The sequence below is a fragment of the Chelmon rostratus genome, chromosome 11 (assembly GCF_017976325.1).
Source record: "Chelmon rostratus isolate fCheRos1 chromosome 11, fCheRos1.pri, whole genome shotgun sequence".
NCBI lineage: Eukaryota > Metazoa > Chordata > Actinopteri > Chaetodontiformes > Chaetodontidae > Chelmon > Chelmon rostratus.
The window spans coordinates 5,255,031-5,277,953 of NC_055668.1; the positions used below are offsets into that span (position 1 = coordinate 5,255,031).

The 22,923-nt window shown below is 41.0% G+C and overlaps 1 protein-coding gene across 1 annotated transcript in view; it reads right to left on the reverse strand.

Annotated features, from left to right (window-relative positions):
* LOC121613899 (serine/threonine-protein kinase 32C-like) overlaps nt 1-22,923 on the reverse strand; it is a 75,200-nt gene that overhangs the window by 1,751 nt on the left and 50,526 nt on the right. The window contains exons 4-11 of the mRNA XM_041947599.1: nt 20,530-20,703; nt 15,064-15,101; nt 13,573-13,662; nt 12,887-12,990; nt 12,639-12,755; nt 6,894-7,019; nt 6,359-6,487; nt 2,035-2,102 (exon numbers count right to left, since the gene is read on the reverse strand). Of these exons, the coding sequence (XP_041803533.1) occupies nt 2,035-2,102; nt 6,359-6,487; nt 6,894-7,019; nt 12,639-12,755; nt 12,887-12,990; nt 13,573-13,662; nt 15,064-15,101; nt 20,530-20,703 (846 nt within the window). The remainder of the gene's footprint in view (nt 1-2,034; nt 2,103-6,358; nt 6,488-6,893; nt 7,020-12,638; nt 12,756-12,886; nt 12,991-13,572; nt 13,663-15,063; nt 15,102-20,529; nt 20,704-22,923) is intronic.

Here is a 22,923-nt window from a genome sequence, read left to right on the forward strand (position 1 = left end):
ATGGAGAAACAGACGTAGACAGAAACATGTAGTCACACAATGTGCATGAATAAACCAGGCAGGCAAAACTTCCTGGTTTTCTGAGGATTTTCCTTATTTTTCTATCCTTGTGGGCACATTTGGTAGTAAAACGTAATAAAATGGAACACACTCCAAACGTTACTGCTTCTGTAGTAGTGGAATGGAATGAGAGGCCTTGGGTCGATTACATAGTGCTCGTCTCTGCTGTGCATAATTCTAGATATTATGTCCCCCATTATAAATAGAAGTACATTGCCATTAATTAGAGCAATAGGATATAATAAGACATTTGCCAAACAGAAGGATTTCAGTAACGCTGTAGTGGCAGGACTTGGTCAATAATAAATGAGGCAATAATTTAGAGCAGCACTGAACCAATATTCCTCTCCCTGTGTCGCAGAGAGGACACACTGTCAAAGATATGTGGACCTTGTAGTCTTTATTCATGTTATACTGTGTATATTTTACCTACATAAGCAATGGATGCATAATATTTAGCCGCAGAGGGGTGAGCGCAGAGAAAACATTCAATCATCTATGACCTATATATCCACGTTCATTAAGGAGGCTTGGCTGTCATAAGGTTTGGAATAATATGCAATCTCCTGTAAGCTAAACGCCTTCATATACCGGTAACTTTATTAAGACGCCCTGCATGCTCTGAGGTTTTCTTTTGTAGGATTTTACAGTTTCTTCACTGTGCCTCTTCACATACTGCAGCTGATACAAGTTCTTAATGTTCTTTATCTCCTGATGGTGCTCCCTCAGTGATTCTGCACAGCAGTGATGCTTCAGGGTATGTTCAGCGTTAGCTCTGCACTCATCCATTCTTTAGTATCAGGGCTTAAATGCAGGTGACAGAGAGGGAGATGTTTTCTTCGAACTCTTCATTCTCGTAAAAGCATTAATTGTGAACCTTCGGAGTGTGTCCCTTCTTGGCCCTTCATTTTGAGCAGGTATGGTAACACTGTCCTTCCCAAAGTAATCACTGAGATCTGGGAGCACGGCAACAAAGTCAGAAAAATCTGACGTGACAAGGAACATGAGCGATTAGACGATCACACATGATGATGAGAGGGTTAGCTGAACTTATTTGGAAGAGAAAACAATGCCAATGGTAACATGGTTACCTACGATGTTTGATGTCAACATCCTCTTTCTACTTCCTGGTTCATCGTTGACCTCATATATGTTCTGTAGTTGTGCACTAGCAGGAGCTGTGCCTCAAATCCACACAGACACCCATACGAAGCAGGTTTGTACAGAAAAAGACAGCATACATACTACAAATTCCTTGATTTTCGAGTGTGCTGTTGGTGTAACCTTTTCGTCCACAGTGCAAAACACAAAGGGGATGGAGGAGCTTCTTACAGCCGGAAGATATAACATCTAATGTGGATGATGGTGAAACAGCTCCAGGAAGATCTCAGATTTTTGTGCCTTGGAAATTGACATAAGACAGTGCAGTCTTGTGTCATTGCCTTTTAGTACTAAACAGTAACAGGAATGTTTGTTGATTTCGTGTATACTAACTGCAAAACAGTGTGCTGTAAAGATTAGTGCATAGTATGTACTGTACACATTTAGTATGCATTATGACATTGGGACACAGCAACAGCTTTCCTGTGAAATGAAGGATTAGGACATCACGGGTGTGCACACTCTTGGTTTTACTTCCAAATAATGGAAGCAAATCTGACAAAAGGGTTGGTTTGTTTAAAACAAACAAGGAGATGTTGCCGTATTATAGCATCTCAGCTCTCTCACTTTGGTGAGGGCAGCAAAGAAGAACAAATCCCAACACTAATGCAATAAGACAATTAATATGATAGTATGGCCTCGTCATACATCTGTGATGACCTTGTTTTTTGTTCCCGTGCACCCACAAAGGCACTTGAAAATTCAATCTAATTCTAGTGATATTTTGCCTTTTGGTCACTGTTGAATGACGACACAGGAAACCGTGCTTTGAGCCCGTTTTAGAAATGGTCTGCTGCTCTTGTGTTCTCTTACTTCTCACGGTTGAAGATCATGAACTCTTGCTGCACCACTTCAAGGCACTCCTGTAGGTAGTCATTCTCCTGCAGGCAGTCAAACAAACACAACATCATCACCTTCCACATTGGCATCAACCTCGTTATCATCATTAAGAACTGCGGTTAAAACGCCACGTCAGCTTCGATCAGTCAACTGCGTGACCTCGGAGGTGAAAATGCCTTTTTCCTCATTTCCTTTTCATCCTTCGCTGCTCTTTTTGAACAAGTCATGAATTGTTTGTGAGCCCTCCTCAAATTGGGTGTTTGGCCCGAGACAAAAATAGAAGCTCATATTTCCGAAAGCACTTGAGGCCATGACAACAGCAGCGAAGGCTTCATAATTTAATAATCTTGGTAATAACGCAGTATGAGCACACACAAGCGGCCACACACACACACATATAGACACAAAGTCTGCCATTGTTCGAGGAACACACTCCACGCACACGCTGATGAGCGCTGATAACACGTGACACACACACACAGAAAGGAGTGACGTTAATAACACTGTTGTCATGATGACGGTCTGATGGGAACAGGCTGTTTCTCCATAAATACAGAGAGGATCTCTCCTGTCTGTGGGAAGTAATCTCTCAATCAAACACAACAAGGCAGAAGAGACTCCAGTGCTCTACATACAAGACGATCCTGGTCTCAGCTCACACAAGAACATCAGGGCAGGTCCAGGCCTTCACATGTATTAATTATGTGATTCATTCCTACAAAAAATAGTCATTTTTAATGTTAAGACTTGTCTTTCATGTCCAAATTGCTTCGTTTTAGACCTCTGACTGGTAGACCCTCCTGCAATATTTTTTTCCCATGGAGTCTTTTTCCAGGATGGAGTCTTTAAAAAAGGGATTTTTAAAAAGGGAGTACATGCTGTTAGGGCTGAAACTAACCGTTATTATCATTATCAATTCATCCTTCACACTATAAAATGTCAAGAAGCTAAAACCAGCAAATGTTTTGTATCTTAAAGGAATAGTTTGACATTTTTAGAAATGTTCTTATTCACTTTCTTGCTGAGAGCTAAATGATAAGATGGACACAATGGTCACGTCTTAACGGAGTCAGAAGCCAGTTGAAAACAGGGTGAAACAGAAAACTTGACTTTGTCAGGTAACAAAAATCTGCCTACCAGCACCTCTAAAGATCACTAATTCCTACATGGTATCTTTTTATCTTCGTATTTGTAGGTGCAACTAGAACTTCCGCCTTGTGGTTGTTTGCCTCCACCAACCAATCGAGTTGCAGTTTACATCCATGTCTGGAGAAAACCCATATAATATTTGTATTGAAGATTCTGAAGGGATTTAACAAAAGATATTTGGTGCATTTTTTTGCTGAAATGGAAGCTCTCACAATATCGACATGTAGCGAATCATTTCCAATAAAAAACATGCCGTCTTCACTTAGAGTTATTTTTCCAGAGAAGCACAGAGGACTGATAGAGAGCAACAATCACCTGAAGATCAATATCTGCAGAACCAATGAGCTTGTGCTGGACTATGGTATATCAAAATATGAGTGTATTCTGTACATGCATCATCTATTGCACGTCTGCCTGTCCTGGCAGGGGGTCCCTCCTCTGTTGTTCTTCCTCAGGTTTCTCCCATTTTGTCCATTAATGAGAGTTGTTCATCATCTGAGTCGAGGGTCTGAAGACAGAGGATGTCGTTTGCTGTGCAGACTGTGATGCCCCTCGAGGCAGAAATTTTGGATTGGTGATATAGAAATATTTTGTTAAGCTTGGTCTTTGCCTGCTATGTGTCTATTAGTGCAGAAGTTCAGATTCTGACAGAACACAAAGTTGTAGCCATGACAGGGGACAATGCTTCAAATCTGGTTGTTTCTGCAAAGAAGGCTTCACACACATCTTCAAGCCGGCAGCACAGAAGATCTCTACAATCAGCACAGTTTCAAGGTGGACGCCCACGTTTAGTGTCGCCAATTCAGTATCTGACCAAATGTGAAATATGGTCACAATCTGCCCTTCTGTTCCTGAGTTACGCTGCTGAATAATGGCCAGAAAAGTGTTTTTGATTAACATTACGATGTCACTGTGAAGACAACCTTTGATCTTTTGGAGATAAAATGTCATCACCTCATCATTTTATCCTATGAGACATTTGTGAGAAATTTTGAGTTATGGCCACCAATTTCTAACCAGTTCACCCTTGAGTCCAGGAGGACGTTTATGATGTAATGAAACTCCCTTCAGGCGGTCCTGAGATATCACATTCATAAAAATGGGATGTACATATCTACACATGGATGGACGCAGGCATCCAGCAGAGACTCCTGGATCTTACTGCTCCTGGCCAATAACCTCAAAAAAGTGTAACTCTTTTTTTTTTTTTTTCTGTACAGCTTTAACAAACATCTTTATGCTAAGCTAGGCTAACGGACTGCTGGCTTTGGCTATATATTAAACGCACAGACATGAAAGTGACATTAGGTTAGAGTCTATTTTAAAACAGGAGCAAAATATACAGTACAACAGAGAAGGAGATGTCATTGCCTGTTTGGGAATATAACTAATTTGAAAGATTTGAACTTGAAAGATCTACAGTAATCTGAGTATTTACAGGATGCCTGCAGCTGGCAGGTCTCTCTTTATGTTCACTAGCACAATGTTATTCCTCGGGAGCAGAGATCATTCACAACAGAATAAAAACATTGGCTTGCCTCCAATCTAAAAATATGCAGTTTTTGAAGGGAACTGACACTGGAGACCAAGGTAAACCTGATCTGAACCGGTATCCAAGACTGGCCCTGCCTCTTCCTGCGTGCAGCATCGATGAGTGGTGCTCCTATACGGCAGGTCAGAGTTTGCTCAGACACGAGTGTGCTGGCGTCCTCTTAATAAGCATTTGCTTTTAGCACATTCATACTGAAAACATTAAACTGATCTGCACGAGGACACAAAGATCAGATTAACAGGGAAACAGCAAATCAGAGCATTGTATGATGGAAAATAACGCTAAATGTAAAAAAAAAGCCAAAAATAGCCCTTTCCACCATCAAAGGGAATACAGGCCTTTTAACAGATGCAGTGACATCTTGAATTCCACCTTCATCCTCACAGCTCCTAATTCCTCCTCCTTAACAGGACATAATGCTTTTAATGCCAGGGTTATGCAACATTTCAGCATTTTACCTTTTGTATTTAAAACTGAAACATGAAATATGGTGCAGATTAATTATCTAATCTGAGGAATGTGACCCCCGCTCTTTAAATATTCTTTTAAGAAACACACATAGAGTGCCAGGCAAAGGAAGGGATGCGAGACTTGGCTCATGTCACACTAGGGTTGCAAATTTGAGGACTTCACACCTGCTTGACTAACAGTGACAGATGACAGATGATGTAGGTGTCTGTTTATAGGAGAAGTAAGCAGCAGCAGTAAGTCGCCATGATGAATCTTGCTCCTGTGTGCAACTCTCTCGATCCCACTCTCCATTATTCATTTAAGAGGCTGGTTACTTGATTGGCTCATGATGTCAAATATCAGTCAGTTTTATAAGGTGTAAGCAGGCTGCAACAGTTCACTAGTGTTAAAAATTAAACTCAACTTTTCATGAGATTTACACATCTACAGACTGCAAAGTTTGCTTAATCTCAGTGGCCAAACAGCTCAGTGGGATTGGAAGACGACTGTTTGTGAAAAGCAATTTTCAAGCCTCACTACAGAATCTCAGTTGGATTGAGGTCTGGCCTTTGACTGGGTCATCTGAAGACATTAACATTCTTTGCATTTATCCTTCCAGTGTAGCTCTGGCTGTATGCTTACTTCATTGTCCACCTCGAAGGTGAATGTCCGAAAGTCTGAAAGAGACTTGAGACTGGGGCGGTTTTTTTCAACATGCCCTCAGTCCTGACCGGTTCCGCAGTACCTGTTGATGAAGAGCATGCCCACAACAAGATGCAGCCATCACCATGGCTCACTGTGGGGATGGAGTGCTCGGGGTCATGTGCAGTGTTGAGTTTCCGCCACAGGCTACAATTTTTTATGCATTTTCCTACGACATTTCTTAGGTCTGATGTAGAATACCTGTCTCCATCTTGGTAAAGGTTGCTGGACAGTGATAACACCAGTCTCACTGATGGAAATAAACTAGTTCTTTGTCTTTCTATTCTAAATAAAGTCTGACATGTGTTTTAAAATTCTTGTTCTTGTTGTGAATGAACCAAAACCAAAGCAAAAGGTGTTGAGCTCAGAGGCGTTACAATGAGGTGCTGTTATTACATCCAGACGACCCCCCTGCAACCAGCTGCTCTCCGGCTGATCACTCACAGACTGTGAATCCTTGCTGTTGTCTCGAGACCGGTTCTTGGCCAGCCTCTTCTTCTTCTTGTGAAGGGGGCGCGACTCCAGGATCATCTCCTCCAGCTCAAAGGTGGGGTCGCAGTGGAGACGACCTTTCTGTAGGAGACAGAAGCAGAAAAGATAATTAGAAACACAAACACACAGGATCATAAATCAGCTGGTATACACAGAGCAACAGAGTGCATAGAGCTAACGCACAGAGCACACTTAACTGAATGTACTGAATAATATACATGAACGCTCTCGCATGCACACAGTAATGTACTGTGAGACAATGTGTACACACACTATAGTGAAATACCACGAAGAAGCTGCATTCAGTTTGCTTTGCATTATTTAGCTGCTACACATGCTCATTAAGATCAGCAAACAAAGAGTGCCTGTGTGTGCTTTTAAGTGTTTATTGTGTGTGTGTGTGTGTGTGTGTGTGTGTGTGTGTGTGTGTGTGTGTGTGTGCGTGCGTGCGTGTGTGTGTGTTAATATCTGATTGATTCACACTAACATTAGGAACAAATCCAGCCTCCATCTTCTTCTCGTACACAGCGTCCCAGTTGACGTCAGCGAGGTAGGGAGATGTCTGCATGTCAGACAGGCCGGAGAAACGATGCTCTGGGTTCACTGTCAGTAGCTGGAAGCAAGGGACACACGCACGCACACACACACACACACACACACACACACACACACACACACACACACACACACACACACACACACACAAACTCAGCAATGTCACTGACATCATGTCACCTTCTGAGTCGCAATATCACCTTCACAACTCCTCTCCTCACTCACAGTCAGCCTCCTCTCCCCCAAGGAGGTGACGTAAAAATTTAAAAATTGTGAGTGAAAAATCTAATAAAAAAATCTATTTGTTGGTTTCTTTCCTTTTGACTGTGCAGTTAGAAAGAGCAGTTAACAAAAACCACATGAGTGCCACGTGGCTGGCTGAAAACATAACAAGGAGCCAAAAATATTGAGCTAAAGTCAGAATCGCTGTCTGTCTGCCCGCCCTTCGGTTTTCTCCACAACCTTTCATCCGATCGACTTCACACTTGGAGGGTGTATTGCTGAGGACCACAGGAAGCTCAGAATCGAGTGTGAAGCAGTTCGGATGAGCGGTTCTCGAGAAAGCTGAGAAACATCGTCCTGCAGAGACGTAGAGCCCCCGCAGTTCTAGACGCAGCAGTTTTCAGTTTTAGATGAACCCATGCCTGAGTTTAAATGACAGCTACACCCAGAGCCATGTGCAGAGAGCGTTATGGTTAACCCTCTGGCTCAACAGTGCCGGTTATACCTAACCAGGTGCACACTGGTTAACGTAATGTCATCAAGCTAACGTTAGCTAGCTACCTTCAATGAATAATGTGAGCACACCTTGGGAGCTATAAGTTGTTGTAGCTGGCTGAAGCATGAAGCTGAAGTTTTATGACTTTCATCAATAGTAATGATACAGCAGTAAAGATTTCATTCATTCACTGTTACAAAAACCTCTCACATTTCAGTGGCAGAGCTTTTCTTTCAACATCTCCTGCAAATTGAAACGTTAGTCTGCGATCAAATCTTTCAACTGCGTATTTTGATGTTTTCAATGCATGCAAAGATTGTACACATTTTGATTTTCATGTGTCTTTGGCCAACATTCAGTCAATCACATGCTATTTAACAAAGAAGCAGAAATAACAATAATGATTATTATTAACTTAAGTGTGGCTCATGTTTTAGGAACACCTCAGTACTTATTAAAACTGGTGGCTTAGTGTAATACTACCTTGTTGTGAATAAAGTTTTAAATGGAGCATTCTGAAACAGTGTGTTGAGAACTGTTGCATCTAAAACTGTGGGGTCCCTCCGGCTCTGCAGGTCGATGATATTAAGAAAATTGCAAGCAGAAATACTGGAGACCAGGCACGGTTTTTATGGGCACTGCACTAGTTCCTTTAAATTTGTAACTGTTCACTATTATACAAATAAAAAAAATATGAAATAATCACATCAATAAATTGTATATATTCATACTATGTAACTGCCTCCTGCCTCATGTAAGTCAGCAGGCTCAACAACTGACACCAAACTTAGCCAGTTAGCTTCTGTTAGTTAGCGCACAATGATGTCAAAGTCAGTGATGCAATGTGCATTTAGTCAAGTATCGTACATGAATACAAATTCAAGGTATCTGTACTTCACTTGAGTATTTCCATTTTATGCAGCTTTATACCTCCACGACATCTTGGAGGCTAACTTACTTTTTACTCCACTACATTTGTCTGACAGCTTTAGTTACCAGTTCATTTACAGATTACAATTTACATTACCCATCCAGTCTAGTGAAAGCCTCCAAATGAGGCAATTTTGAATGTTAGTGATTAACTGAAGGATTAAGTGTTCCTTTATGGGCTGAGAAAACTCAGCTACTTCTTAAGCTAAATAAACTATTTAAAACCCCTCTTGGGCGAGCTGGAGAATGCATCACCACAAAACGGAAACAGGTTGTTTTTCTGAGCTCATGGGAAGTTGAGGCAACTGGGCTTGCAGACAGCATTCAACGGTAAACGCAACATATTCATAAAAACGGTAGTCCATACAATATACGTCACACACACCTACACAATAAGCTCGAGTCCTGTCTAGTCAAGTCGCGGTTCTCACAGGACAGCAGCACTACAAACATACGATGATCTCATATAATGTGATGCATTGCTGCACATTGAACTACCCAACAGTATATGCAGTAGTTAACAGAAGCTCAACCTCAAACATTTACAGCAGCAAAACGCAACTTACACATTGGTGCAGCAGCAATATTAATCCAAGAACATCATATATAATATATATAATAATAAAACACCGACAGGGACCATTTCACTGTACAATGACTAATTTTAATACTTTAAGTACATATAACTTTTTCTTATGATACTTAGATACTTTAGGTATTTAGATACTTTAAATACTTAAGGTTTTGAGGGCTGGACTTTTACTTGTAGTACAGTATTTTCACAGTGTGCTAGTAATAGTAAGTAATTTTAATTAAGTAAAGGATCTTCATACTGTCCACCAGAGGTCAACGTAATTCTGACTCATCCAACTTAAAGCAGCTGTTGTAATTAAACAGAGTGCACACCATAAGCAGCCTCTCCTTTTATTTACCTTTAGTTTATAGTTTAAAACTGTATGGCCTGCCTGCCCATTTTGTGTGGGATGGAATACATGCATTATATTTTAAGCATCCGTGGTCCATTTCAGTACTTTCACTTTCATTTTTCACCTACATTTAATACACCACTCAGCATCGGCAACTCGTAGAAAGCCACTAGTTGCACGACAACTAGCGGCACCTCCTATGTGTGATTTTGGTTGAAGCAGTAAACATGAATCGACTCTTACTCTGTCGGACCTCGGCGGGCACATACAGTGGCCTGCCTTATCTGAAAACAGGTCAATTCACTGCACAAATCCTACAACAGGTTCATAGGTTTTCCTCTGTGGCCCTCAGTCATGCTGGCTCCCTAAACTGGTACTCAGTCATCCTCCTTACCTAGACAGGTAACTATCTAGGCTGGGCTGTGAGCTTGCATTATTAATCAGATAAGAGCCAGTGTTAGCGGTGCTAGCTAGCCCTGTTGGCTAGGCCGACCACAAAGAAAGACCTTCCATCCTTTTTGAGAGTTCACAAAGTTGCGTGTCTTTCTCCAAAGAACATCTTCAGAGTTAAAACCTCTACTGAGATAACCAGTTAGCTGCTGCTGCTAACACCTGGAAAAAAAAAAACAAAACAAGCTCACAATTAGCTATGTTGCTATTTAGCTGGTGCTAAGGCTTAAAGGCTATCAAGGTTTAGTCATTGTGTGTGTACATGTGTGTGTTTACAGTGTTTACTTAGAGCAGCTGGTCAATTCAGTATTACTGTGGCACTGCTGTTGTTTTAGCTAACTGACTAAATTTTGTAGCAGTTGTTGAGCTTGCTAGCTTGAAAAGCAGGGGGCACTGTAGTGAAAAGTGACATTAAATAAAAAGTGACACGAAATTAAAGTGTCATTAGGTAGAATGCCATAATATTATTAGAAATAAGAATTTTTTAAAATAAAAATGCCCATGTTGAAATTCAAAAATAAGTAAAACCCCTTTAATATTAAATCAGAATGATGGAAAGTATTTTTATAATAATAAGATTAGTTTTATTTTTTTGGAATTATTGAAAAAAATCCAGTTATGTATCTTACACAATTTAGTCATGCTATTATTTATTTGACAATGTGTTCATTTAAAATATGCATAACTGTGTTGCCACCAAACCTCAACAGGAATACCATGTCAAAACAAGCCCTTACTGATGTACTAACCAACAGGGGGCACTGTTAATCAAACCAGCCACTCATCAGGTTTGAATCAAAATTGTTGCACTGATCAAGACAGATGAACGCCACACATGATTGGAGTCACTTACTCCAGAGAGGAAATAAAACCTGGTGCTGATACAGTTGTGTTTTTAATGGAACACCATCTGTTTCATTTCTCTCCTCAGGGTAAACGCTGGAAATGCTAATGGGATGTGGCTTTTGTTGTCATGTTAACTCTCTTCCTGCGCTTTATTTTCTTCCTTTGGTCACAGGTTGATTCAGTTTTCTCCTGCAGGGCCAGTTAGGTCTGTCTCGGTGGAGCCCAGACATGGTAATCGATCAGCAGCAGAGCGGAAGAGACCAACGCTCCATCCAGAACACTCAGTCACTCAGACACACAACACATGCACGCACTCGTGCTCACGCGTACACACTGCCAAAAAACACCCTGCTTAACAAGTCATGATTTTCATACTCACTCTAAAATCCTATCTTAAAATGACTACAAAATAATGCCAGAGGGGATGAGATCATCTGTTTGCAGCACAGTTCCACTTGTTCAGATGACAACATGTTGACACTAAGCAGAATAAGGTAGACTATTATTATACGGAAAATGAGGTTCAACAAAAGCATGGAGCAGATTTATTTCCATTTGATGTTACTCAGCTCATCCAACTGGTAGATTTTCACTCATAAGAGAAGGACATTTTGAGCCTCAATATGAGCCTAAATTACTTGTTGTGATGAATATTATCAGCAGCATAATACTTGTTGACACACACACAGAGACACACACAATGTCTCTTCTCTCACTCACTCGCTGTGTTTCTATGCTTCCATCCCTCAGATTCCCATCTGTCGTTTTTCTTCTCCTTTGCCCTGAGGGTCTCGGCTCATCCTCCCTCCCTCCAGCTCCAGTCCCCCTATAGTACCTGCATTCTCAGTTCCTGTGGCTTCAGTGCTTTTTTACCTTAATATGTACCCCAATATAATTTGTATAGCCTTACACTGCTTCCCACCTGCTCCCCTTTCCAGGGTAGACAATACGTGTCCCAGCAGGGGGGGGCAGGGTTGATTTTACTTGAAAAAAAAATGTAACCGGAAACTAATTAAATTAGAATAAACTGCAGTCTGCATCCACACTGTGTCATTCTATCATTAATTGATTTCCTCATTTGTATTTACAGTATGTTCAAGTTTTAATAAGCCACATTTATGACTCTGAAAAACATGATTCATTTCATTATCGATTAAGATTCTGCAAATTTGCATCCAAGGTGACCTCTTCAAATTGCTTGTTTTGTCAGATCAACATTGCGAAATCCAAAGATATATAATTCACTGTTACATAAGAGTAAGCAACAGATCCTCACAAAGTTGGAAAAAGGGAATTTTGTGGAATGGATTTTTGCTTTAAAAATGATTTCAACAAATAATCAGTTGTCAAATTCGTTGTGATTATTTTTCTGTCAATTGACCGATTACTGAATCAACTAACTGTTTCAGCTCTGAGTCTAGTTTAGCCACATAAAGACATGCACATCTGTCAAATATAACTTATATCTAATTACAGCAGATCAGAACATTTTGAGCACTACTGCACCAAGAAGGTGCTTGATGCAAAAAATACACTAACTGACAAGAAGTCAAAGAATCTGCACCGTAATTAAAAAAAAAAATCGAAAACCAGATCATCACGATAAAGAAAAAACACACAAGTTAATTTTCTAGTCTAAGAGACATCTACATACATGTATGGGCAATTTAAAACAACATCAGCATCTTCCATTGCCTCACGTAGTAGTAGTAGTCATTGGAAGAAAAAACATCCAGGTTTTAAATTCTGATGTAAATCCAACAATTTAAATGAAAGAACTGATAGTAAATGATTGTGTCCAGCTCACCTTCCTCATGAGGGAGACCAGGTCCTTGGGCCAGGCCGGGCTGTACTGGACACTGACTGTACTGAAGAGCTGAATCAGGGACTCCACTGAGTTACTGGCATGGATGTCATAGGGCCTCTGGTATGGAACCAGGATGACAAAAAGAGTAAAAACACAAGAATGAGGAGGAGAAAGATGGTGGATAAATGTAGACACCTTCAGTTTTGCAACCTAATAACACAAAAACTCACATTCCCATCTTGCCTTACCCATCCACGCAGCACTTCGAAGACTGTCACCCCTAGTGACCACCAGTCTACTTCAAAGGCGTAGCCCGTCCCTCCACTTACAAAAGACTGGAAGATCTCTGGGGCTGAAAGCACAAACAGGGAATCACTTCTGGAGCAGAACAAGCTTTTCAAACCACTGACTGTATATGTGGTACAAAAAAAAGAAAAAAAAAGAAAAGAAAGAAAGAAAAGCAAGCGCTCTTTTGCAAAATCAAAATGTTAGCTGAAACATTTTCCCTCAGCTGTGCAACGTAATCTCAAGACAAGATGGGACATTTCTGCATTTTTGACTCACCTTTTCACAAATAAATATGAAATCGTTTAATTCACACATGTGCCTATCACTGTATCAGATTTGAACACAGTGTATCAACTATAAGCTTATCACGTGCTTACATTTTACAAGTCACATCTCACTGAGGTTGTTATCTGCCTAAAAATGTCAGAAATGGTTTGTGCAAATGAACTAAGCTGTCTCCTCTAAAGGTACATTTACAGATCATTCTTTCTTATCAGACTATTCATGTTAAGTGCAACATAACTCAATTCTCTCATGCCAAGAACACAACAGCTTTTATCTTATAACCTCCTTTTTGTCCCGTGACACCAGACATGGTTGAAAAAGATGGATGTGATGATGTGAAGCAACTGCAAAGCAGAGTTACCCATGTAGGGCTTGGTTCCAGCTAAGGCTGTGGCTCTCTCTCCATCCTTTATTATCGTTGCTATGTTGAAGTCTGTCAGGTGAACGTGACCTGAGAAGAAGCAACCACAAAATCCATCGAAACAGCATCCAAACAAACATTTTTAAATACATATGTTTAATCACATGAAAATGAAACATTTCAATGTGTAACAAGAAAATGAAACGAGTGACAACAAAGCCTGACATTTCAGCAGACTGGATCAGTGTGTCATTGTGCTTCTGTATGTCAGGCACACGTCCATGACTCCTTTGACCCTGATACCACTGTGACTAATTAGTAGCTTGCAGGGTCACTTTTGGGTCCCTCTTATCACGATGGACACCTTTATACTGAGCAGTTAAAATGTTTGGGCTATTACATAATTTCCTTTCCTTTTCCTGATCACACGGGTAGTTTTTACAGTACTTGTACTTAAAGGCAAATATCAGAGCTTCTAAACTAAAAGGATGTTTTATGGACATATTTATATATACTGTAACCTTTTCTGGGGATCTCACTGAGACCAACATCTGTTTTGAAAGAACAATAATTACAACAGAGGAAATGAGGACAGAGACAAGACAGTACAAAACATCTCTCAGACATCTCTAAACAGTTCCAAAATTGCACATTTAAAATCCATCCAATGGGATGTTAAAGGTTTTAAGTCCTTTGTGGTTTATTCTATCTATGTGGAAAAAAACTGGAATCAACCTGTCCAGCTGATTGTGAGGGCTGAAACATCAATCTATTAAAAGAGAAATGCACATGAAGCCAAAGTTTTGCCAAGAGCTAAGTTAAGAATTTTCTGAAGGGGTATAAAGAGTGAACCAGTCCTGGGGTCTGCTCTGATGAACAGCAGTTTTGCATTTGTGAAGAGGTGTAATACACAGAGGCAGCTTTAGTAGGAGACATTCATAAACAAGAATGACACAGTGATCGGAAATGACATTGTGGTAAACTGCACCGAGTTGTTTTAAGGTGGAATGTGTACGGATAGGAGGAAAATGTTAGGTAGAGTTAGGGGTTCTTGAGAATACAACAGAATCATCATTCAAGTTTGAAGTTCTGCAGAAATATATGAAAAATGTTAAAAGCAGATTGCAATGGCTTGAGGCAGAGAAGAGCCATGTGCATATAAGACTGCATCATCTGCATAAAAATGGATATTATGTATAAGTGTGTGTTGGAGAAATGTTGTTTATGTAGATTGCAAACAACAAAGGGCCTGGCACAGAGCCTTGTGGTACCCTCTTGACTCTGACAGGGCAGTACCGTACAGATCGCCTGTGGTCTATCATACGCATATGCATGAAAGCAGTTCTGAGAAAGATATTTGAAAGGCTAAAATATTATTTGTCTGATGTGTGCTGCTGGCAGGCAAACACACGCACACGCACACGCACACGCACACACACACACACACACACACACAAACACAAACACACAGAGTGAACAGTTCACCCTTACCTTGTTCATCCAACAGGATATTGTCTGGCTTGACATCTCTATAAGAGACAACAGACACACATTTCAAAAAAGATTTGTCATGGAAAAAAACTTGATGCAGAAAAGAGTTTAGTAATAAACGTTACAAACCATCAGGTTTCTATGCAAATATTGTGAAAATTCTAAACAAATCAACCAAATATGCATTTCCATCCTTGACTGTACTGTGAATATTAGCAGTGGGCTGCATTAATATACAGCTGACTGCCGCTGTCAGGTGCCTTTAAACACTGCAATGAGATATGTCGCTGAAAGAGCACCAGTCAAACGTCAAACTGAGGAGAACAATGTAGAAAACATGAAATACAGCATTTCTGTTTGCTTCATCTATTCACTTGAGGAAGGTTAGAGTCTCTTAATCCACACATATTTGATGGTTTACTCCTCTTCAGCGCACACTCATTGGACGTTTAGGTCGCTAAATGCTTCCTGTATGTTATTCTGTTTCCATTGCACTGTTGTATTTTGTTTTATTGATACATCAACTTTTCCACCAAGTGTTTTTTGTGATAGTTGGACTTTTTTGGATGGAAATGCTGCTGTCAGTTAAAGTGTTTGGATGCAAGGCCATTGCTGAATGTCTGATTTGTTTCTGTAATTCTCAGTTAAAATACAAACACATACTGTAACAATGCCTCAACGTGCATAGTTCATGGTCAGGTGGGAAAGACTGGGATTATATATGAATAGTATGTGTGGATGTGAAAGTCTGTAGGAGGTGGTTGGGGGCTGATACATGTGTGAAATACATGTTGGTGCAACGTGTTAAGTGTGTGTCTTCAATGAGAAAAATCTCGTTCCTGCCAGAGCACATGAGAACGCAACCCTCTCGCAGGTTTGTCTGCACATGCTTATTACACCGGGCAGCCATGCAACAGACACATTTCAGGCGCACACTCACACCCATGCACACACACGTCTCAACATTTCCTCCAAGCCCTCCACAGGCAATTAACAGAGTGCACACAGCTTATTTAATTATGCCGCTCGTCACGCTGGTGTGGAGAATACACGCAGTCCACAGAGAGCATCTACACTTCCCATAGGACGCATTCGTTCGCTGCGGCTATGCAACGCTAAGCTGATGCTAATATCATCTGCCAAAACTCTTTGGGGGGAGTATTGGAGGTGGTGATGGGGGGGTCGGACAGATCCAGCAGTGCAAAGCTGGAGGGAAGTACATATATGTTCACAGGAGGAATTCTGATTCGCATGCCAGCTCTGGCACCGGGCCATTTTGTTTGATGTACAAAATTCACTTAACATTGAATTCATTTTGCAGCAAGCACAGAAACACCAATCCTACATGAAACAGCATTTAAAGTGAACTCTTAAACTGCACTGGAACAAACTGGCTGTGTGAGGTGATCTGACAGCTAGCAGTTTTTACATGTTGAGTGCATGATGAAGACAAATGAAGCAACTCAGGGGTCTGTGCAGAGAGGAAAACAGAAGAGAAAAAGGACTCTCCACTTTTACTACCCGTCTTCTCATAGGACCAGTTTTACCTCCCTGGGCATGGCGGCAGCTGACTGTTGCTAGGAGACCAGAGACCCTTCTTCCTTCAGTTGGTGCAACAAAATAATTGTATAGTATTCTCCTGTCAAAAACTTACAGGGTGGAACAAAATTGTAGAGCTGGGGACGTCCATGGATACCCAGGGATTGGATTACGGCTCTGGGAGCAGACACAATTGTGTCAAGGGCGGAACAGTTGATGTCAAGGAGAGGGCGAGAAAACAATGGGGGAAAAAAAGCATAGATAAGAAGCGTCTGTCACCTATTTCTAACGACAGTTCAGAAATGTACATCACTGACGCCTTTGCCAACTGTCGTGCAGAGAAACGTGGGAGAGCTACTGACTCGCTGAAATTATGTAGCATCACAATCGCTTGTAATGTTATGTTAGGATATGATATGTGATTCTGTATAGTAACACATGCAGGTGCACTCACACAAACACCTCACTGTAAATACACCTGTGTGGGTATGAATTTGTAGAATGAAATTCATACTGTATACAAATCTTTATCTACACACAGCATACGGCACATGGTGTCAGATTTATGCAGTAATGCATGAATTTTGTGTCTAATTAGGAACATACACTTATTCACTTCGTCACCATGAGGTTGCCAGGCAACCAGCGGAAATTCAACAAAGTGGCACCTCCTAGCCAAGAAATAGTTCAGCACATAGCCCCAACACAAATTGTTGTTGTTACACTTGTTTCTCATTTTAAAAGGGTTAAAGAAAGAAGATGTGTATTATAACATCCTAACTATCGTGCTGCAGAAGGTCTGGTGATTTTTTTTTTTTAACTTCTGGACAGAGCCAGGCTAGTCGTCTCCCCGTTTCCTGTGGTTATGCTAAGCGAAGGTAACCATATTCTGGCTCCAGCTTTCACATTTAACCCAAAGACATGAAAGTAATATCGATCTTCTAATTTAATCCCCAGCAAAAAAGTGAACAAGTGCACTTCAAATGTCGGGCTATTACAAATGTGCATTTCCATCTTCTTCAGTGCCAAAACTCGGGATCCATAACTGTCACTGTTAAACTTGACCTAGCTTGGCCACTCTCCCTTATGTGCTGTCATATCCAGTTTGTCTTTTTTTTAAAAAAAGTGGATTAAACTAATATTTTTATCAACATCATCAAACCAACCTGCAAGCTGCTCTTAATCACCTATGTTATGCTCCTTTATGGATTTTCAGTTTCTTTATTTTACTATTTGTTTTTATTCTGTAAAACACTTTGATTCTCACATTTGCAGACAAGGTGCTTCGGAAGTTATTTTTCTATTGCTCCTGTCCCTTTACTATGCAAATAAATTAGAAAACACAGGTATGGTACACTGTGTACAGACATGTAAGATAGCACAACAAGAGACACACACACTCATACACACACAGACAGTATACTGTTGTTTTGAAGGAAGAAATGTAGCCCAACGCGGTTTTGAACAAGGTTCAAACACTTTATCAGCCATCTGCGGCACTAAATCAGCAGTCTGCAGGGATCCAGCTCTTCCACTTACTGGACTGCACAGACACATACTGCTATGCTCAGCATATTGGGACAAAAAGCTGCGGACAGCGAGTCCACCCTGTTTATAGATGATGGATAGTTACAATTATGGGAACCCACATGAGGGCTATCTTTATATATGTAAACGAACGTAAATAGAAACAGAGATGCCAAAATGCCTATATAAGGCAATATCTTCAGCCCACACAAAGACTCAATGAAACACTGAATATATGAAAAAAGCCTTAAGACAGTGTGCGTGCATAAGGCTCCTTTTGCTTGTGTGTTATATTTTTCTAATAATACTTCTATGTTTTCTCTACTTTTATGTTCCATTATGTATTTATCTAAATCACTCCTAAAAACAGATTTTGGATTTCTGAATAGAAGAGCACGAAAATAGAGAAAATGCAGGGGGCACACTTCCCAAAATAAAATATGACTAACCCTTTTTACTATGCTTTCTCGAGAGCTGTGGAGCACCATACACTCCTCTGTGAGAATAACATCTGACAGGATGTGGTCCTGACCAAACATGCTACATGAAGCTCAGTGTAGGAACATTTTTTACAGAAAGCCAACAAAGTCCAATGTAAATTGCTTGATGCTGTTCTTCAGTTTAGTAGTGGCAGCACTATTGTGAACGACATTAAGAACAAGCGACCCATCGTCACGTCCGAGGACGGTTCACAGCCGTTGCTGACCGGTAGTGATGGGTCATTTGCAAGTATGTCTTTCTCTTTTCTTCCTTTCTTTTTTGTGAATCAATACAAGAATACGGAATTAATATAGATTAACAGGATGATCCTGCAAGATACTTGTGAAATATGATCCAGAAAGGTGGTAATAACATTAAGACCGAAGCACGGCGAGACATAGTTGCCATTTAAAATATTTCAATATAAATAAAATGTGTAATGGTGTTTGATGTTTTTTCATTAGGCTATTTAAGGTTTTTATCCCAAACATAATGTAAAATTATGGTATTCTGGAAATTGCAGGGTTTAGTATAATTACACCTAATAATTGAAGTGATATCTGTGCACACATAACAATCATAGGCCAAAACAAAGCTAAATTTGGCTGAATTATAAAAGCCATAAGTGGTACTAAATTAAGAGCCGTTTGGGAGGCAAGCTCATATTGCTGAGCTGAGCCAAATGATCTGGCTCACTAAAAACAGCCGGAATTCCCATCACCGGTAGCCAGGGGAAGGAAGTGGGCTGGTCCGAGCCCATCATGCAGTAGGTGTGGCGAATGATGGAGACCCAGTTATGACCAATCAGTGTGGTAGAGGGTGAGATGATTCAAAGAGCTAGTTCGATACCTCGAGTGCGTTATGCCATTGAGTTACAGTTACTGTGACTAAATGCACTAAAAAACACTTTGAGGAGAAGAAGGATGAGCTAAAAGTCAAGCTAGCCAGGGCCGACGAACTGGCTCTGACCACCAACTGCTCTCTCAAATGAAAGCTCCATCCCAGGTGCCAGTGTGCTCCTCACTCAGAGCCTCTCCATCCAGCACACGTACAGTAAACCTCACAGAGAAGCTGACGAGTGCAAACATGGAGCCTTAACAGCCACACGTTGGTCGTGGTGTGTTGGTTAGTGAATGGAGCGCCGGATTAAAAGGAACGCGCCTCTTATATTGCACATCATTTTTGCGTTTTATTTCTTAAAAAAGAAACCAGTGAGTTATCGGTTAATGGGTGTTGGGCCATCGAAAGCAGAACTGAGTGAAACTGACATCTCTAGTTTACAGCCTAATGAAGTGCATATAAAGCTAGTTAGAGAGGCACTGTGACTTCGTGCTTACACAAAGGAAAAAGATTATTGCAGGATTCCCTCTGGAAATAGATCATGCACAATTCATGAAGTAAAGAAAATACACTTGACTTTTACTTAAATTCATTTTGGTGCTTGAGTTCCAGGCTGAAGAGTAAATCATTGCTTTCATAAATCACAAATAATAATGCTGCAAGTTGGAGAAGCAGACCACAATGAACAAAGTCTCTCGAATACTAAAAGAGAATTTTCAGTTTATTTCAATGCAGGAGAAATTCGAGGCTTTATTTGATGAAACAAAACGTAATGATGTAACGGGCTGACACTGGTGCTTTGGGTGTATTTGGAAAGTACTGTATTATTGATTAAATCAAAGCCCAGAGAAAAAGATGTCTGATCCTGCATTGGGAGCGTCCGTGAAGCAGGCAGCCTTTGTGGAAAAAGTTTAAGTACAGTGAACACTGGACTTGCATTTGTGACCTAGACAAAACAGAGCACTTTCAATCACTGGCTTCCTGAAGACAGGAAAGACTGTGTTTCTTTACAGATATGAATAAAAGGCAAGAAGCTGCTGGAAGCCTCAAAATGAGGAAATAAAAAAGATCAGAGTGTACCTATGGATGATGTGCTGGCTCTGCAGGTAGTCAAGTGCCAGTGTCATCTCACAGAGGTAGAGTTTGACAGCGTCCTCGCTGAACTGGACACTCTGCTGCAGGTGGTAGCGCAGATCTCCTCCCAGCAGGAGGTCCACCACCATGAACATGTCCTCCTCATCCTGGAATGAGTACCTGGGACCAGGGGGGAGGGCACAGTGCTCACTCACTGTCCAGCATGGAAAGAAAACACATGCTATACATACAAAGACTGAGCAGACAGACAACAAACACATACAGTTTTACAGATTTTCTGGCAAACATCCGCAGACACACATGCATGTTTATAGAAGCCCACATACGGACAAACAGGGTAGAAGGCTATAACTGTGTGCAACCACAGGAAACATGCACTAACCATGCATCTGTCTCTGTCCTGTACCTCATAAAATACCTTTGAATCAGCAACATTTATGCCCACTGCGTGTTTATGTATGCCAGCGTATGGTTGAGGCAGGCTCTGAACATGCACACTGGACAGTAGTAGATTAACATCCATCAATATTCTAATAAAATTACCCTTATTTGAAGGAATTCTAAAGTCGGGGAAGCCATTGTCGAATTGAAGCTTGCAAACAGCCCATCTCTGCTTGATGTGACTTAATTGAGGGCTGCTCGTGGTCCTCAAAACATTTTTGTCAATCAGGCTTACTAATCATGCACATCAAATTAAAACACAGCCTCTCGGTGATCTGGGTGGGGATTTGTAACACTCCACTCCACAATTTCTGCCCCAGACACTGAACAAAACATTAAGCCACACGGGTGAGCAAACTGTTTTGTACAAAAGAATTTAATTTCTCATCTAAAAAAAGGCAGAATAATATCTTAATAAGCCCCCCATGTCAATTTGCAGCAGAGGAGGGAAAACAAACTGAGCCTTAGTGATTTCTTCTATCAAACTCAGTTAAATGTGGTTGCCACTGAGCCAATTCTTTATTTTCCCATTGAAGTTCTGATAGTGTGGTGGTATTACTTCTTTTTATAGCTGCAGGTTCCCTCTGTATCTTCAGGCTTGGCCTTGAACACCCAGGGGGACATTCTGATTGGACCTATTCAGGTGCAATTTCCTGCCTCTCTATAAGTGAGAAATGGGGCCCGCCTTACCGCAGAGCGAAAATCATTTCATCTCATCCACAGATTGGTGATTCTGCCAGAGAAGAAAAACAACCCATTTGCAGTATTGCTGGTTCCTTCTCTGCTCCTCAAACACAGCGTAGATTAATTGATGAAATGGTCTCAACTTTGATGTGATAGGACAGATAATGGATGAGAGGGACACCCTACTGACTCAGTAATCACAAAAACAACACATACGGCTTTGTCCCCTGATGCATTAGATTATGAGCCTTACTTCTTGATTGCAAGAAACTATTTCAAGCTTGCAGAAATGGTTCATCTATGTTTTACTATCAAAAAGGTTTTTTTGAACAAGACTCCAGATCCTGCTTTCCCATTACACACCCTTCCACCACTGTGTCAAGACAATCCCATCGAATGCACTCAACCGGAAATGACAGCAGAGCCACCTACATCAGACACTTTAAACCAACCTGCCCTGACCCTTCAAAGATCAGCCTCACTATTAAAACACAGAGCAGCCTCAGCAGATGGCCAGCCCCAGGATGTTGTTTGCCGTTGGCAGGGATTCCTCACCGTCACCTTTTTATCACCTCATTGTCACAGTCTGATTCCCTGTATCCAGTTGACAGATGAGCTTCCTCTGAGGCGCCACTCGCTATCTCAGCGTTCCACAAAACAGTCTTCCCAGTCCACCGCCAAAATATCTGGGCTCCTAAGAGAGAGAGACTGCAGTGGCTCGGTCTGGTTGTCACTTCCTTCCCGGCTTTTACTGAGGTGACAAGGAGATGTCAGATATGGGCAGACAACTGGAGCATATGAGAGCTCTGGCGCTGACAAGCCATGTCACCTTTAAGACTAGAGCCAAGGATGGGACAGAGAAGAAAAACAAACAATTTTATTCCCCAATTTATGGGAACACTTGACTTCAAATAAATACAATGTGAAGTCCACTTCTGGCAGTCCTAAAAATCTAATGAACAACTCTTCTGCTGTCTGGGAGTGGAAAAGAAAACTGGCTAAACGACAAAGGAAAGGAAATTTTCAAGTCCAGTATTAGTTAACCTGTTTTGAAAGATTATTTAAAGGCATACACCAATCCTCCAACCGATTTCTGGCACTTATTCAGGTTTTGGTCACAGTGGTCGCAGGTCAAAGGGTTCAGAATTCAGTGCCATTAAGTTCGCCTCAATCCTGGAAAAAGGTATCACTCGCCCAGATGTGTGGAAGCGAAAAAAGTATACAGGGTTTGAAGAACTCTCTCAACACCCTTTT